The sequence below is a fragment of the Delphinus delphis genome, chromosome 4, assembly GCF_949987515.2.
Source record: "Delphinus delphis chromosome 4, mDelDel1.2, whole genome shotgun sequence".
Lineage (NCBI taxonomy): Eukaryota > Metazoa > Chordata > Mammalia > Artiodactyla > Delphinidae > Delphinus > Delphinus delphis.
The window spans coordinates 12,832,811-12,848,651 of NC_082686.1; the positions used below are offsets into that span (position 1 = coordinate 12,832,811).

Here is a 15,841-nt window from a genome sequence, read left to right on the forward strand (position 1 = left end):
CTCTGCCAGGAAAGGGCCAGGTGACCCTGGGCACATCACTGCTCCTTGCCGGGCCTCAGTCCTTTCATCGGTGCGATGAAGACCACTCTAAGACATGAAAAATGGATAAATAACAAGGACCTACTGTGCAGCACAGGGAGCTAGATTTAATATCTTGTAATAACCTATAATGGAAAATAATCTGAAAAAGAATATATATATATATATATATATATATATATGTATAACTGAATCACTTTGCTGTATACCTGAAACTAACACAACACTATACATCAACTATACTTCAATTAAAAAAAAAAAAGCCCTAGTTCCTGCCCCCCGCCCCGATAAATGTCACAGCAATTCATAATATAGCTTAAAGAAGAAGACAGGTAACCACACCTAAGATGATCTAGGGGCACTGTTTAGGTGCAATCCTCTCTGGCGACAGGTGAAATTAAATGACTGATTAATTTTTCAGCCAACGAATATTCACAAAATGCCTTTACAGGCTCTCCAAATTAAAATCCACGCTTCTAGGTTTTAGAAAGAGGAAACAAGAATCAAGGGATAAGGGGAGAAATGGCAAATAATTAAGTTACAATATTTTACTTTTTTTTTTTTTTGCAGGTTATTAGTCATCCATTTTGTACACATCAGTGTATACATGTCAATCCCAATCGCCCAATACAATATTTTACTTTTTAGTTCACTAGTTTTGCTTTCAAAATTATACACGGTTGTTAGTAATTGGTTAATGATATTCATAACTGGCACAGTGCACAGGTGCAATTAAATTAGCCTTGTGTGGAAATTACTGAGTGGACCAGCTATGGCTGTCTGTGGGGAATAATTCATTCTTAAAAGCAGCCACCCACCTAGACAGTGGTTCTCACACCAGCTATGTCCTATGATTTAAGGTTTAAGTGTGAAACAGACAATAAAATAAGAAAGAACCTTCTCTAGTTAGAACTAAGTTAGTTGAGTTTCCAGGAACTTCTCAGGAAACAAAACCACAGAGCTTTGCAACACTGCACCATTTGTAACCCTGATGCTGGGCAAACACAGCAGATGGCAAGACAGCCAGAGAAGGCAAGACATACCCTAAGAGCTTCACACAAATGTCTCTTACTTGGAATGAGCCGTGTGATTAAGAGTGTGAGTAACCAAAGTTTGCATCTGTAGATGTGGAGGTAGACATAAGAAAGAAACTAGGGCTTCCCTGGTGGTGCAGTGGTTAGGAATCCGCCTGCCAATGCAGGGGACGCGGGTTTGAGCCCTGGTCTGGGAAGATCCCACGTGCCGCGGAGCAACTAAGCCCGTGCACCACAACGACTGAGCCTGCGCTCTAGAGCCCGTGAGCCACAACTACTGAGCCTGCGTGCCACAAATTCTGAAGCCCGCATGCCTAGAGCCCGTGTTCCGCGATAAGAGAAGCCCTCACACCGCAACGAAGAGTAGCCCCTGCTCGCTGGAACTAGAGAAAGCCCGTGCGTAGCAACGAAGACCCAACACAGACAAAAATAAAAAATATAATTTAAATAAGGAAAGAAACTATTTTAAAAACAAAAGCCCCTCTATCTTATTGATCAGTATCCAGAAAACTGGTTCTTCCAAAAGAAGAATGTTTGAATCTGCTAGCTCACTCAGCAAAGTAGCAATGTCATCCTTTAAATACGTGAAATCATACACTTTAGAGTCAGTTTCATGGAAACATTTTTTAAAACGAATTTTTGAACAACATTCATCATTTCAAAAAGAAAATCAGCGTGTGACCCTCCTCTGTTCCTTCTACTTGAGAACTACTTGTCCCTAGCATGGTGGTTCCTAAATGGTGTGACCTTGAGCCCATATGAGTGAAAAAAGTTGTTAGCAGGCATCTACAATATGTGCACATTTATTTATAAATTATAAGCATGTACTGTACTAACATATCGTGTACATTATAAAATAGACAATAAAATAGGAATTTAAAAGGATAAGATAAGAAAGAAATATAGGACATATGGTCTTCTTATAAAAGAGAAATGAGAAATGGCTTCAAGTCTAACATGTCTTTTAAGCTCATCATCATAGGTGAACAGAGGACCTCTGTCCTCTGGTGTGAGAGAATTTCCTAATCCCTCCTATCACACAATAAAATGATATAAATAACATACTATGTATCAAAGGTCCAGTCTTTCTGAACTCCACTTCTCTTCTGCAGTAGCTTTCCCGTGACCACGACACGGGCTCTGAAATCCAGCTGCATATCTGTTCCCTTCCGAAGTTTTGTCCCATCACTGCTTCTGGAGCACGTTTTTTTCCCCCATAAAACATTGCTCTTATTTTTAAATGCCTTTTACTATAATGTTTCTTCTCATGTACATCATTCCTTTGGTGGCTCACCAAAAAAAAAGGTGTTCTGTGGATCATTTCCTGTTGAAGCCAAATCTAGGAAATACCCTAAGCTGAATCCGCTTCGAAACATCTGTACTTTTGTTCCGTTGTTTAACAACTCTCCCGTCAAGCTTCTTCATCTATTCGGCAATGTTTTCTAGATGTCTCCCCAATCCATTTGCTAATGAGAGACACATTCTGATCATGCTGTCTTCTGGGCATGATTTTGGTCATTTTCTCCCTCATCAGGGAGAACAGCATTTCCCCAACTATTGGTGAATTTTCACCTTTAGCTTTAATGTAAAAACCTCATAAAAGGTTTGTAAGCCTATTGTTTAGTGGAATGTTGTGTGATATCGGGCTATCACATGACTTTAAATAGTACGGAAAACTCTAGAAGTTCCTCTTTACGCTCTGGATTCTAAACGTCTTCCTAACAGTGATGACCCCATACAACCTGATCTCAAGGCGCCATACAGGCAAGGTGAAGGTCATCCTTCAGGAATGGGTATGAAATCAAATTTCAGATGGGCTTCCTGACAATTCCAGGTTTCTCTGGCTGACTTCCTGTTAGATCTGGTCAGTCCTCACCATTCTGAGTAGGAGAAACAGAAGAAGTGATATGCAGAATCCATACTGCCTGGGATCCAGTTTTCTTTGCAGAATTCTTTTTTAACCATTGTCCATTTGGAAAGAGTTGATTTAGTCAAAACTACATACTGAAGCATGTAAATTCCCTCATCCAGGCATGTATGAACTTCATGAGGCGGAAGGATGAAGGTGACCAAAGCATGAGGGTACCATGGTCCAAAACAGGCTCCCAGCTCTACCTCCTTCATCTTCAACACACGCGACACCTGGACTATCTGATGCCCAGACTGAGTGAAGGGGCCAAGGTTTCACTTTTGTTTTCTAGAGAAGTAAATGTAAATAGTGGCTTTCTCGTCTACCATGCTTTAGAGGCGAATGCTTGAGGGGCTCTGCTCCCCAACTTTTATGATTACACAAGCCCCAGTGCATCTAAGTGGGGACCCCAAGGAGAAAAGAGAAACAGAGCCAAAAAGGCAACAAGAAGCTGAAAGGAACAGAGGCTTGAATCTCTCACGAGTCTGCCCAGAGCTTAACTCTGTGGGAGAATATTTTTAAAACACCTCAGATAAAAAGTGCTCCCTGAGAAGCAGGTTTTGCCACTATTGTATCCCACCTTCAGGAAACTCAGCCTCACATTAGTTTCAATTAACAGCTCAGATCAAGTGTCAGTAACTGGGAAACACTTCAAGTGTCAGAGCTCGTTTTTCCACAGAGAGCAGAGAAAACCACGGCGGGGCTCCACTCACCCCTGACAAATAGCGCTCGAGCTTCTTGTTTAAGAGGAAGTAGATGGCAAGGATGTGGCAGGCGCGGTTGGAGAGCACGGTGTTGATCACGTCGCTGTTCTTGTAGCCCAGCTTCTCCGTCATGTGCAGCACCACACTCGGGCTCAGGTCTTCCAGGGAAATCCTGGGGGGCGGAGGGACAGAGAACCAGTCACCTCTCCACTGTCGCTGAGAGGCTCCAGGGCCTCCTTAGCGATGCTCACAAACATGACAGCACAGAAATCGCCCCCCCCCCCCCCGCACAACACACACACACGCCCCCTCATGAACAATCAGTCCATTCATTCACTCATTCATTCACTTGACTTTATTTTTTTTGCGGTACACGGGCCTCTCACTGTTGTGGCCTCTCCCGTTGCGGAGCACAGGCTCCGGACACGCAGGCTCAGGGGCCACGGCTCACGGGCCCAGCCGCTCCGCGGCATGTGGGACCTTCCCGGACTGGGGCACGAACCCGTGTCCCCTGCATCGGCAGGCGGACTCTCAACCACTGCGCCACCAGGGAAGCCCTCACTTGACTTTTTATTATGAAAAGTTACATATTCAGAAAAGTAAAGGGAATAGTCTAATAGCTTATGTGTGTACCCAGTTCCTGGTTGAACCAGTTGTTAACACTTTGGCTTTCTTTCTTCCTTCCTTCCTCCATCTCTCCCTCCCTTCCTTTCTTTCCTAAAGTATTTTAAATCACAAACATCATGACATCTTCTTTCCTAAACACCTCGACATGCATCTTTAAAAACCAAGGACATCTCCGTAGAACCACAATACCATCAACAACCCAACAAACTGTTAGTAATCTCTTAATATTCTCTGATATCTAGAATATATTCAAATTTCCCCAGTTGTCCCAAATTTCTTTACAATTTGACATGTTTTCCTTAAAATGTATTTATTGGAGATGGGGTGGGGCCCACACTTAGGTTGGGTGGAAGCTGAGTTGGGAAAGGAGGGTGTTCAGGAGACAGCCCAGAGCGTGTTTGAAGGAACAATGTGAGTTCACAGTTCACAAATAGGGGATTTGGGGCTCAGCTGTAAAGTAAAGTGCTCTCAGAGGACAGGTTAAAGCTTCTACACAGGAGTATTATGAAGATAAACTCCTTGGGATAAAATGCCAAAGAAATGAACGCTAGGCATTCATTTAACCACTCATTCATTCATTCATTTATTCAACAAGTCCCTGCCTCAGGGAGTTTACATTCCAGTGGGGAAGAGAGAAAATAAATTCATTTATTCTTCATGACAGTCTTCTGAGTAGGTACCATTATTATCCCCATTTTACAGATGGAGAAGCTGAGGGCCACAACAGGGAAGTAACTTGCCCAGGGACACACAGGCAAGAAGTGGCAGATATGGAGAACACAAAAACAGGCTGAGGGGCATACAGAGTATGTGTGTTGGTAGTGGAGGTGTGTCATCAGAGAGAACGTGCTACAGTCCTTAAGAGAGATGCAAATACAGTACTCTGTGAGCAGAAGGCGAGCACATCTGGCTAGAGAGCTCTGTAACCACCACCAAAGAGTCTGAAGACATTTCTGGTGGAACCTCAGAACCATAACAGTAGGAAAAACCACACAGTATAACCCCATAATGGTGCAGAAGAGGAAACCGACTTGCCAGGTTCACAGGCCCGTTAGTAGGGGCAGCAAGGGCAGACCTAGGTCTCTTGACCATTGCAACCTAGGTCAGCTCTCCCTCTATTTGGCTAAGTGCCGTCCAAAGAAAAGGTGCCCAAGAAACCACAAAATCTGCTTTCCTCACTCCTGTTGGCTACGAAATCACAAATTCTAGAAAGCAGGTTGGAGTATGGTTGGTATGATTAATGGTTAAAAATAAAAACGTTTGTTTAAAAAGGATACAATTACGTGAAGATTGACACAAGCACTTAACACAGAAAGCACAACTGTTTGAAACTATCTGGTAACAACCGCGTGCCAGCAGCCCTGCCCTAGGTCAATGACACCACTGCTGCTTGACCTCACTCCTGGCCAATGAGATCACTGACATTGGCCAACCAGACCACAGCCTCACGGCCTCACCTTCCAGCCAATCAGATCATGAGTTTTTTGACCCTCCCCCCCACCCCTGGCCAATCACCCACAGCTACACACGGATGGCCCCACCCCCTACCAGGAGCAGGCCCTGGAAGGGAGGGTGCTCTGGGTGTGGGATGCCACCAGGGTGGGGCTGGGGGTGGAGGAGAGAGGAAGAAAATGAGGAGGGGGAGACACCCCGTCTCTGCCGTTTGTACCCGTGTCTTCCGAATCAGGTGAACTCTGCCCAGCATAGACTGTGGACTGGCTCTTGACTGAGAGTAATATTTTAAACATTTTCAATAAGCAATGCATATATTTAGTGCTCTCTTGTATCAGTTGTTGAACCTGTGTTATCTCTCCAAGTTTCTTTCTTTTTTAAATTTTATTTATTTTTTATACAGCAGGTTCTTATTAGTTATCCATTTTATACATATTAGTGTATATATGTCAATCCCAATCTCCCAGTTCATCCCACCACCAACCCCTCCCCCCCACCGCTTTCCCCCATTGGTGGATGAAGAAGATGTGGCACATATATACAATGGAATATTACTCAGCCATAAAAGGAAATGAAATTGGGTCATTTGTAGAGATGCGGCTGAATCTAGAGACTGTCATACAGAGTGAAGTAACTCAGAAAGAGAGAAACAAATACCGTATATTAACGCATATATGTGTAACCTAGAAAAATGGTACAGATGAACTGGTTTGCAGGGCAGAAATTGAGACACAGATGTAGAGAACAAACGTATCTCTCCAAGTTTTGATGATATAGACAATGGTAAAACATGTTCCAGAACACTAGGTATAATTTTGAGTAAATTTGCATTTTATTCCACTTTGGTCTAATTCCGTCCTGTGAACCAATGACCTGCTTTCCCTCCCACTCATCTCCAGAGCTAACTGGAGGTGTGGGAGAGTGTCCAGGCCCAGGCAGGACAGGAAGGAGGTATCCAGGGTCGGCTCTAAAAAAAAATGTCTGCTCCCAGAACAGGGAGGGGAGCCTGGCACACAGCAAACATCTGTGACTAACTGGCATGAACATTTATTATAAAGAGTTTACATTTAAAGACATTTTCCTCTTGCCTCATGGGGATATCAACTTGGAGGCCCAAACAAATTAACAGAAGGCTTTAAAGAAGAGTGATATAAAACACAGGACCTTTGTTTTCTCTCTTTCCCGGAAGTAAAACATTGACAACGTCTAAAATAATTAAATCTGGGGCTATGAATGTTGGGAAACTATAAGATAGACTTTATAAAGAAAATATTCCTTTCCCTGGTCACATATTCTTATTCCCTTTATCTGTGTGCTGGTAAAACCAGAAAACTAATCATCAGAAGCACATTTTTTTTTGCATTATATATTTTTCACAATAAAGACTGTAAATAACTCGTGTCTTTTCCAATAGTTGCGATTTCTGGTTCCATTACTTAAAAACTGGACATCGATTTGCCTCTAGTATAAAATGCGTAACGAACCTTACCTAAACAGAAGATATTCAGCTGCTGTTTTCCTTAATATACAAGCTCTTAACCAGTTTTACAATCTACCCAACTAGATCATGTGCAGCCTGCATTGCTTTCGACCAAGTCCAAATGCAGAAATGACCCATCTGGCAAAGCCAGTATAGGTTACTAGAATTGAAGTTTTAATCTACAAAAGCCTGTTTATAAGCTACAAAATGAGATGCCTGGGCCTGAATCTTTGTGAATGAAGATGTGGTCAGCAAGGAGGGGGGGACTGTATTTTTAACAGCGGCTTCACTTCCTTTAACAGCTGCTGCATCGAGTGGATTGATTCTGCTCATTTAGACCGTGATTACATTAGGCTAATGACCCATTTGGCTGCCACCGGCGCCTCCTCCTTTACAGAGAGCACACCTGGGCGTCCCAGGCAGCATGAGCCCTGGTGACGGGGCATGGCGCCTCGGCTTTGCTTTCCGTCTCACGCTGGGCTAATATTCCCGGTGTCTATTTCAGGTACTAGCTCAAACCGAGCCAGCACTGGAAACCAGCAGTCTATTTCCAGGTTCCCTTGGTAACCTAAGTAACCTAGACTTTGTTTACATTACCTCCCACAAGTCAAATGCTAGAATTGTAGATGACAGCTATCTATGGCCATGGTGAGTGCAAATGTGGCCCAGTAGCCAGGAGGCGGGTCCAGCACCGTCCACCCACACCCCCTGAAGTTCTTCTAGAACTTCCTCCCCAAGACGGAGCTCTGCCTGCCCATCTCACTTGGAGAAGTCAGTGCTGCAACTTTCATAAGTCTTGGTGGATGTTTCCAGACCTTCCTGGGCATTTTGAAGATATGATCACAGAAGACACCTCTTCCCTGCCCTGTCAGTGCTCTACCTGTCCCACTTCATCAGTGGTTCTCTTGTCTTCATCTGAGCTTCAGATCTAGAATGTGCAGGCCACTCCAGGTCTGAAGAAAGAAGGGACTCAAGGTAGGTCCCAGTCCTGGGAGGTATTGGACCCATAGGTCCTCACGTTGGCTCTAAAGTCACCAAGGGGAGGGTCCTCATTCCTCCACTCGGGCTAGTTAACAATATGTCAGATGAGTAGGGAAAAGTACAAGGGAATGTTTTCCTGTACCTGCTTTCAGATCTGTACTCGACACCCGCGCATGGGGACACGTGGGCCATCATGAGGTGTCCCTCAGTGATACCTGAGGACTCCTGTGGACTCCTGCCTGTAAGCTTCCCTAAAGATTCCTCCTCACAGAAATGGCACAGGGAGACACGGCCCGAAGCAAAGGACTCCAGCTCTTGACTTTTCTTTCTGCCCCCAACATTTCAGGGCAGGAGACTTAGGGCTGAAACAAACATCGGAGCAAAGAAGTGGCAGAAGAGGAGCCCGGGGGATGGTTTGAAAAGGGAGAGAGGCGATTCCACTGGATTCCGGCCGATGCCGACAGGAGAGCTCTTGAGTGGAACACACACACACACACACACACACACACACACACACTCAAACAGACACACACAGACACACACACACTCACTCAGGTCATAGCTAGTCTACACGGTCCCTTGGTGTGAATTAGAAAGAGGTGCTGCTCTGGAAAAACGCACGCCCTCGGGAGCAGGTTTGATAACGGGAGTGCGGCCTGATTTCAGAGCCCGCACGCCCTCCGCCGGGCGCCCCCTGCAGGGCGCACTCTGCACAGCCACACGGGCCGGCCCCGCCTTCACTTCCTCTTGTGTGTGCAGTGGGGAAGGGCGGCCAAGAGAAGACGTGGCCTTTGCTTGAATCACGTGAAGCTTCCTGTCCAGAACTATTCAGGGGCTCGTAAGACAGGCCCCATCTTGCCCGAGGAGGAGTCCCTCTGTGTGCACTTGATTACCTGTTGGGATAGGTGACATTGCATGGCGCTTTGCCCATGTAATTCTCATTAAGCCAGCGATTCGCCAGTGCCTGCTGGATATTGGGCCTCTTCACAGGATCTGGTTCCAGGAGAGAACGCAGGAAGTTCACGGCTCCTGCAAAGACATTCAGCAGAGAACACGCACGTGTTACAGGCTGAAGGAAGACCCAGGGCAGGGGACCCACCACACCTCCCGAGCCACTGCTGATCTATTTTCTGGATCTCTGGGAGTCATAAGCCAAGAGTTTAAGATATCTGTCCAAGAGGTGCACCTGGAACACGGTAGAGCACGAACCAGTACGGGTCTCCCCACATCCTGTACTTCCCCAAACCACCTGTGGTCTCATGGTCCACCGCTGTGGTTTTTTTCTCTGGCCCACTGCTAAAGGTGAGCCAAAGAGGGAGGAAAGAAAGTAAAAAGACAATGCTTGATCTCAAGGTAGGTTTTGAGGAATATATATATATTATTATATATATAATATAATTATATATTTATATATTATATATATACAAATTCTTTTCTCTTTATAGGTTATTACAAAATACTGAGTATAGTTCCCTGTGCCATACATGCATCCTTTAAGATTATAACAGTGGAGACAAGTACACAACATGGGAAAATACGTTTATAATGCACATGAAGGTCACAGGCTCCAAAATTGTTCAGCAGAATATGCAGGTCTTCCTATGGACAAGGAATGCCAGGGATTCCTTCAAAATGAAGATGGTCTGTCTTGCTTGAGCTTTGGGACCAGGATATTTTCTTATTTATACTCATTGTATGAAGCATTGTGATATTATCCTTGCAAGAGAAAAAAAATACTCTTTTATGTAGCTTTGTACATGATATCCAATTTCCAATATACCAAGTAATAGATTCCGGAAAATAATCTTAATTTGCTTGGTCACCAAACTTTTCTGTCTTCTCTCCAAAGCTATTTTTCAGTTTTCTAAGATAATCTAAGTTTTCGGTGATAAGTCATAAAAATTCTCACTTTCTCACAGGCTTTAGCTGTCATTTCAAAAACTGTCCTTTACAGAATGATGGGTGTTACTGTCAACCATCTTTTGCGGGGTAAAAATGAAGCCATCAAAAGAGGAGCTAACTCTGATGCCAGAATCAACCCCAAAGAAATAGCCTTTGCCAGTTCAGGACCCCAGGTAACCTCTCCAGGTGGGTTCCCACACAGTTGATGAGGTCACCAGAAGGTCATTTCCCTTTGAGAACGTTGTGGGTAAAAATACATGCGTAGATGCGAGAACAGTCAATGAGGCACATTAACTATTCTAAGTTTTATAGCTGGGTCTCCAAATAAAACTTTTCTAAAATGTTCTTCAATGCTCTGAAAAGCAAGTGGGGCTTCAAAAGAGGGGATCCTCTTGTTGGAACCTCTATCTCCCTTCTCTCACCTCCCCTATATTGTAAGGTCATTTCTATTTGCTTTATCGGGGCATCTATTGGTCAAAGAAAAAAAGATGTGAGCTAAATGAGTTGAAACGGGGAGGTTATTCAGTAAATGATGTTTCTTTTACAGACATCTCTGTTGCTTACCCTCAAAGGACCTGAACAGCAACCCAGGCTTTCTCAGAGTATGATTAACTAAGCTAAGAACAGAGCTAAGAACAGACTGGATGTGTGTTTTTGTTCTATTTTCAGAACAAGCGCTCTGCGCCTTCACAAATTGCTGATGAGCACAAGTAATTTTAGTTCAGATCTCTACTGGTGAATTTTCTTTCTGTGGACATCACAAATATTGCCTTACTATCCAAAAAGGACTTAGAAAACATGCTTAGAGCTCTTTGAAGTTTGTGTTAGGGTCTTGAATATCCCTATGACTCAAGAGCAAAAGGGATTAAAATACTCTCCACTGTCCTGGAAAGCCATGGGGGGCACAGCCATGAGTCCCAGCCCGTCTTCTAAGCTAGCGCTTGGGGTCTCCACTCGGGCTCAAGCGTAGGGATGGCCCACACGGGGCGCACTCCCTGTCTGTGCTCCATGTCACAGAAGGTACGCACTCCTCCAGTGCAAAACCTGTCACCTCCATGAGCTTCAGCTTTTCCAAAGTCTGGACTGGCTTGTGTGAGCTCCTGACACTGTGCCTAGGGAAATAGCCGCAGGAGACAGACGAAGCCATCAAACATTTTGCTCCAGTACCGTCCATGGGACGACAGCTGGGGTCTCCCACACCTGAAGCTCCTTCCTCATCACCTCCCAGGAGTAAGCAGCAACAACAATTATTGGACAGTTGAGGCGTCTCAGAAATCTTTTTTTTCATATATATGTATGTGTGTGTGTGTGTGTGTGTGTGTGTGTGTGTGTGTGTATACACACACACACACACACACACACATATATAAAAATATATGTATTCTTTTTCAGACTCTTTTTCATTATAGGTTATATACAAGGTACTCAATATAATTCCCTGTGCTATACAGTAGGGCCTTGTTGTTTACCTATTTTATATAGTACTATGTAACTGTTAATCCCAAATTCCAAATTTATCTCCCCCCACCACTGCCCTTCCCCTTTGGTAACCATAAGTTTGTTTCCTCTGCCTGTGAGTCTATTTCTTTTTTGCAAATAAGTTCATTTAAATCATTTTTTTTAGATTCCATATGTAAGTGATATCCTATATTTGTTTTTCTCTGTCTGACTAACTTCACTTATGACAATCTCTAGCTCCATCCAAATTGCTGCAAATGGCATTATTTCATTCTCTTTTTTATGGCTGAGTAATATTCCATTGTACATATATACTACATCTTCTTTATCCATTCATCTGTTGCTGGACATTTAGGGTGCTTCCATGTCTTGGCTATTGTAAATAGTGCTGCTGTAAACATTGGGGTGCACATATCTTTTCCAAGTAGAGTTTTCTCCAGATATATGCCCAGGAGTGGGATTGCTGGATCATATGGTAGTTCTATTTTAGTTTTTTAAGAAACCTCCATACTGTTCTCCATAGTGGCTGCACCAATTTACATTCCCACCAACAATGTAGGAGGGTTCCTTTTTCTCCACACCCTCTCCAGCATTAATTATTTGTAGGTTTTTTGATGGTGGCCATTCTGACCAGTGTGAGGTGATATGTCATTGTAGTTTTGATTTGCATTTCTCTAAAAATGAGCGATGTTGAGCAACTTTTCATGTGCCTGTTGCCATCTCAGCAATCTTAACTGGCTTTGGCTCAACCCTCACAAATGCTAACACCCCACCTTCAGCATCACTTCAGTGACTTCATGGTGCAAAACCCTCTAGATCTTAACTGAGTGTCTGGAATATATTCTAGGTGCCATCATTGAGGTGTAGTGATGAAAAGGTAAATGTGAAAACCATGAAGGGCATTCACAACTCTGTGATGTACAAGCACCAACAAGCAGAAAGAGGAACTGTCTAGAAGCCAGAATTGGCAAGATCCCAACAGCTTAAGCTTTCAAAGTACATGGTGGAGAAGAGAGGCAATTCTTCAAAAGCGTGCAGAACAGACTCACAAGGGCAATAACACTGTGCTCTTTTTCAGCTCAAATATGGCAAAAATTTTTCCAACTTAATCCAAAAAAAAGAGTGCTATTATACAACAGACGTGGAAAGATCATCACAAACATGAATGACAGGGGACTTCCCTGGTGGCACAGTGGTTAAGACTCCATGCTCCCAATGCAGGGGGCCCGGGTTTGATCCCTGGTCAGGGAACTAGATCCCACATGCATGCCACACCTAAGAGTTCGCATGCTGCAACTAAGGAGCCCACGTGCCGCAACGAAGGAGCTGGTGAGCCACAACTAAGGAGCCCGCCTGCCGCAACTGAGACCCAGCGCAACCAAATAAATATTCTCAAAAAAAGGATGAATGATAGAATCATCAAATTAATAAAGATGTGTTAGTGAGACACAATAAAATGGCATATCCTCAATTCGGATGTTTCCATTTTGATATTACTCAAAACATGAGGACAACAGATAAAACCACCAAATCTGGGATGGGGAGGGGAGTGGAGGCATCTTATACTGAATAACATAAAGAAAGATAGGGAAGCAACCCAGTATAGTAGGGAAGTTCAGGTTTGGGGGTCAAGCAGATGCAAATGAAAAACCAGAGAAGCTATATGACCTCACCGAGACTCAGTTTCCTCCTTAATAAATTGGGAATAATAGAACTTACCTTACAGAGTTGTTTTGAGAACAGGAGGTGCTATGAAAAGCACTTACCAATGGCCATTCAGTAAATGACAGCTACTCCTGTTACTGTAAGCTTGTATTCTGGGATGTAAACAAGGCAGTATCATACAGTATCACAAATGAAGGTGGGCCAGGCACGGTGGAAGGGAGAAGTGGTAAACTCGGGGTGCAGAGAACAAAGGGTTGGAGAAGCAGGGGGCTGATGGAAGGGCAGTGGCTGATCCCCCAAACTGAAGTCATTCCCTCTGTAAAGAAGATGACCTGAGCTTCCTCAGCAGCTGGGGCACAGCTCTGGGCCCTACCGCATGGAGCCAGATCCCATATCTGAGTAGTCAAATGAATCTATGGGCTGCCTTCCCAGACCACACACTTTAACACAAGTGCCAGAGACTTAGATTCCCTGAGCAACTACTATGTGCCAACGCTATGTTTTGTACCTGGCACAAAGGGTTAAAGCCCAAGTTGAGTAGATATACACATATCCCAATGGCAAAAGAATAAAAGGGGGAGGGCAATGTCCACATTCCTTCATTGTAAAATCAGGTATAGAAATGCACTTCATGCTTGTTCATGTCTGACCGGTCAAGACCACAGCATCCTGGAGGAATGTGAAGACCTTTAACAAGCACACACAAAGCTTAAGGCCAAAGTCAAAACTGTCTGCCCAGCGCAGGAGCCACGTGAGCTTGGACACCAACTCCAGGGATGCTGACATTGCTGGGAACATTTCTAATTTTTCTTCTGTGGAATTTCCTTTGGATTTTTTATTTTTTAACATTTTCAGGGGTGCAACTTTTACTTCTTTAAGGGTAAATTTAATTGTCACAATCAGAAGACACTTAGAGCCTAGACTGCTAAGGCCAGATAATAGTACTGGGGTAAAAACAAGTTTGGTTCAGAAGTAATGAGACTGATTTCCTCGTGCTCTTACTCTACCTTTCCTTGCCCTGCTGCCCAACCCTCCTCAGTGATGATGGCAGGGGCCACTGACCACCCCCCGCCCCCACTCCTCCTCCTACAGCCTGTGGCTCACACTGATAATGCTGTTTGGTCAACGGATATTTCTGGCTTTCTGCCTTCCAGATATATGGTAGGGTTGCCCTTCCTCAGTTCCTTTAGCTGGGTGAAGCCATGTGACATGTTTTAGAAAGTTAGGAGTTATGAGTGGAATGTTGGTGGAAGATTTCACTGCTGACAAGAGACCTTCTAGATTTCTCTTTCCCTCTGCACGCATCAGATACATTTGAAATGGTGGCTGCCCCATTGGTCTGGGACCCTGACTAACTAAAATGAGCAGAACCCTTTGACCTTTGATCCAACTCTCCACAGGCATAAAGCAGGAATGAGAAATGAATCTTTGTTGAATTCCCTGGTGGTCCAGTGGTTAGGACTCTGTGCTTCCAATGCAGGGGGCACGGGTTCAATCCCTGGTCGGGGAGCTAAGATCCCGCATGCGACATGGCGTGACCAAAAAAAAAAAAAAAAGAGAATCTTTGCTGTCTTATGCCACCGAGATCTGGGGGCTGTTTGTTACTGCAGCATAACCTGGGCTATCCTGACTAATACAGTGAGAAGCAGCTCCAGCTCTTTAGGGTCTCACTGGGATTCAAAGTGAACACTGTCTGCCTTTTCCAGGCATGAGGATACAAACAACCTCCTATTGTTCTTTGTATTGGGCCACTTAAGACAAAACAGGCTCTGAATCATAAGAGGAACTTCAGAATCACTCTGAAAGATGGCAGTACTTATGACAATATAACTCTTAAAGAGACTACCTTGAAAGACTGAATTTATTTATAAACATTAAATCTTTTTTGTTACCACAATGAGGTATCATTAGACCCTATCAGAATGGCTAAAATAAAAAGTAGTGAGAGTATCAGATGCTGGCAAGGATGCAGAGAAACTGGATCACTCACACATTGCTAGAGAGAATGCCAAGTGGTACAGCCACTCAGAACAGGAGTGTTAACAGTTCCTTACAAACCAAACATGTGCTTACTATACAACCCAGCGATTTCACTCCTAGGCATTCATCTCAGAGAAATGAAAACATGTTCACACAAAAACCTGTACATGAATGTTGACAGAATATTTATTCATAGTAGCTGGAGACTGGAAGCAACCAGTTGTCCTTCAATGGGTGAATATTTACACTATGGTATATCTATACCATGGACTACTACTCAGCAAGAAAAAGGTACAAAGGATTGATACATGCAACAACTTGGATGGGTCCCAAAGGAATTATGCTGAGTGACAAAAAGTGATATATATATAAATATACAGCATTTTTGAAAGGACACATGATAGAGTTGGAGAACATGTTAGTGGTTGCCAGGGGTTAATCAGGAGGCAGGGAGGTGGCTGTCGCTAAAGAAGGGTAGGATAAGGAATCCTGGTCCTGGGACTGTTCCCTACCTTGACTGTGTACTGTCACATGACTCTGCACGTGTGATGAAACTGCATAGAACTAAATACACACCAACACACACAGGTGCAGGCATATCTCAATAAGC

The 15,841-nt window shown here is 43.9% G+C and overlaps 1 protein-coding gene across 1 annotated transcript in view; it reads right to left on the minus strand.

Moving 5' to 3' along the window:
- The window catches only part of HUNK (hormonally up-regulated Neu-associated kinase), a 112,658-nt gene that overhangs the window by 15,555 nt on the left and 81,262 nt on the right, over positions 1-15,841 (minus strand). Inside the window, exons 7-8 of the mRNA XM_060010045.1 lie at positions 9,120-9,255; positions 3,696-3,858 (exon numbers count right to left, since the gene is read on the minus strand). Coding sequence (XP_059866028.1) covers positions 3,696-3,858; positions 9,120-9,255 — 299 coding nt within the window. The remainder of the gene's footprint in view (positions 1-3,695; positions 3,859-9,119; positions 9,256-15,841) is intronic.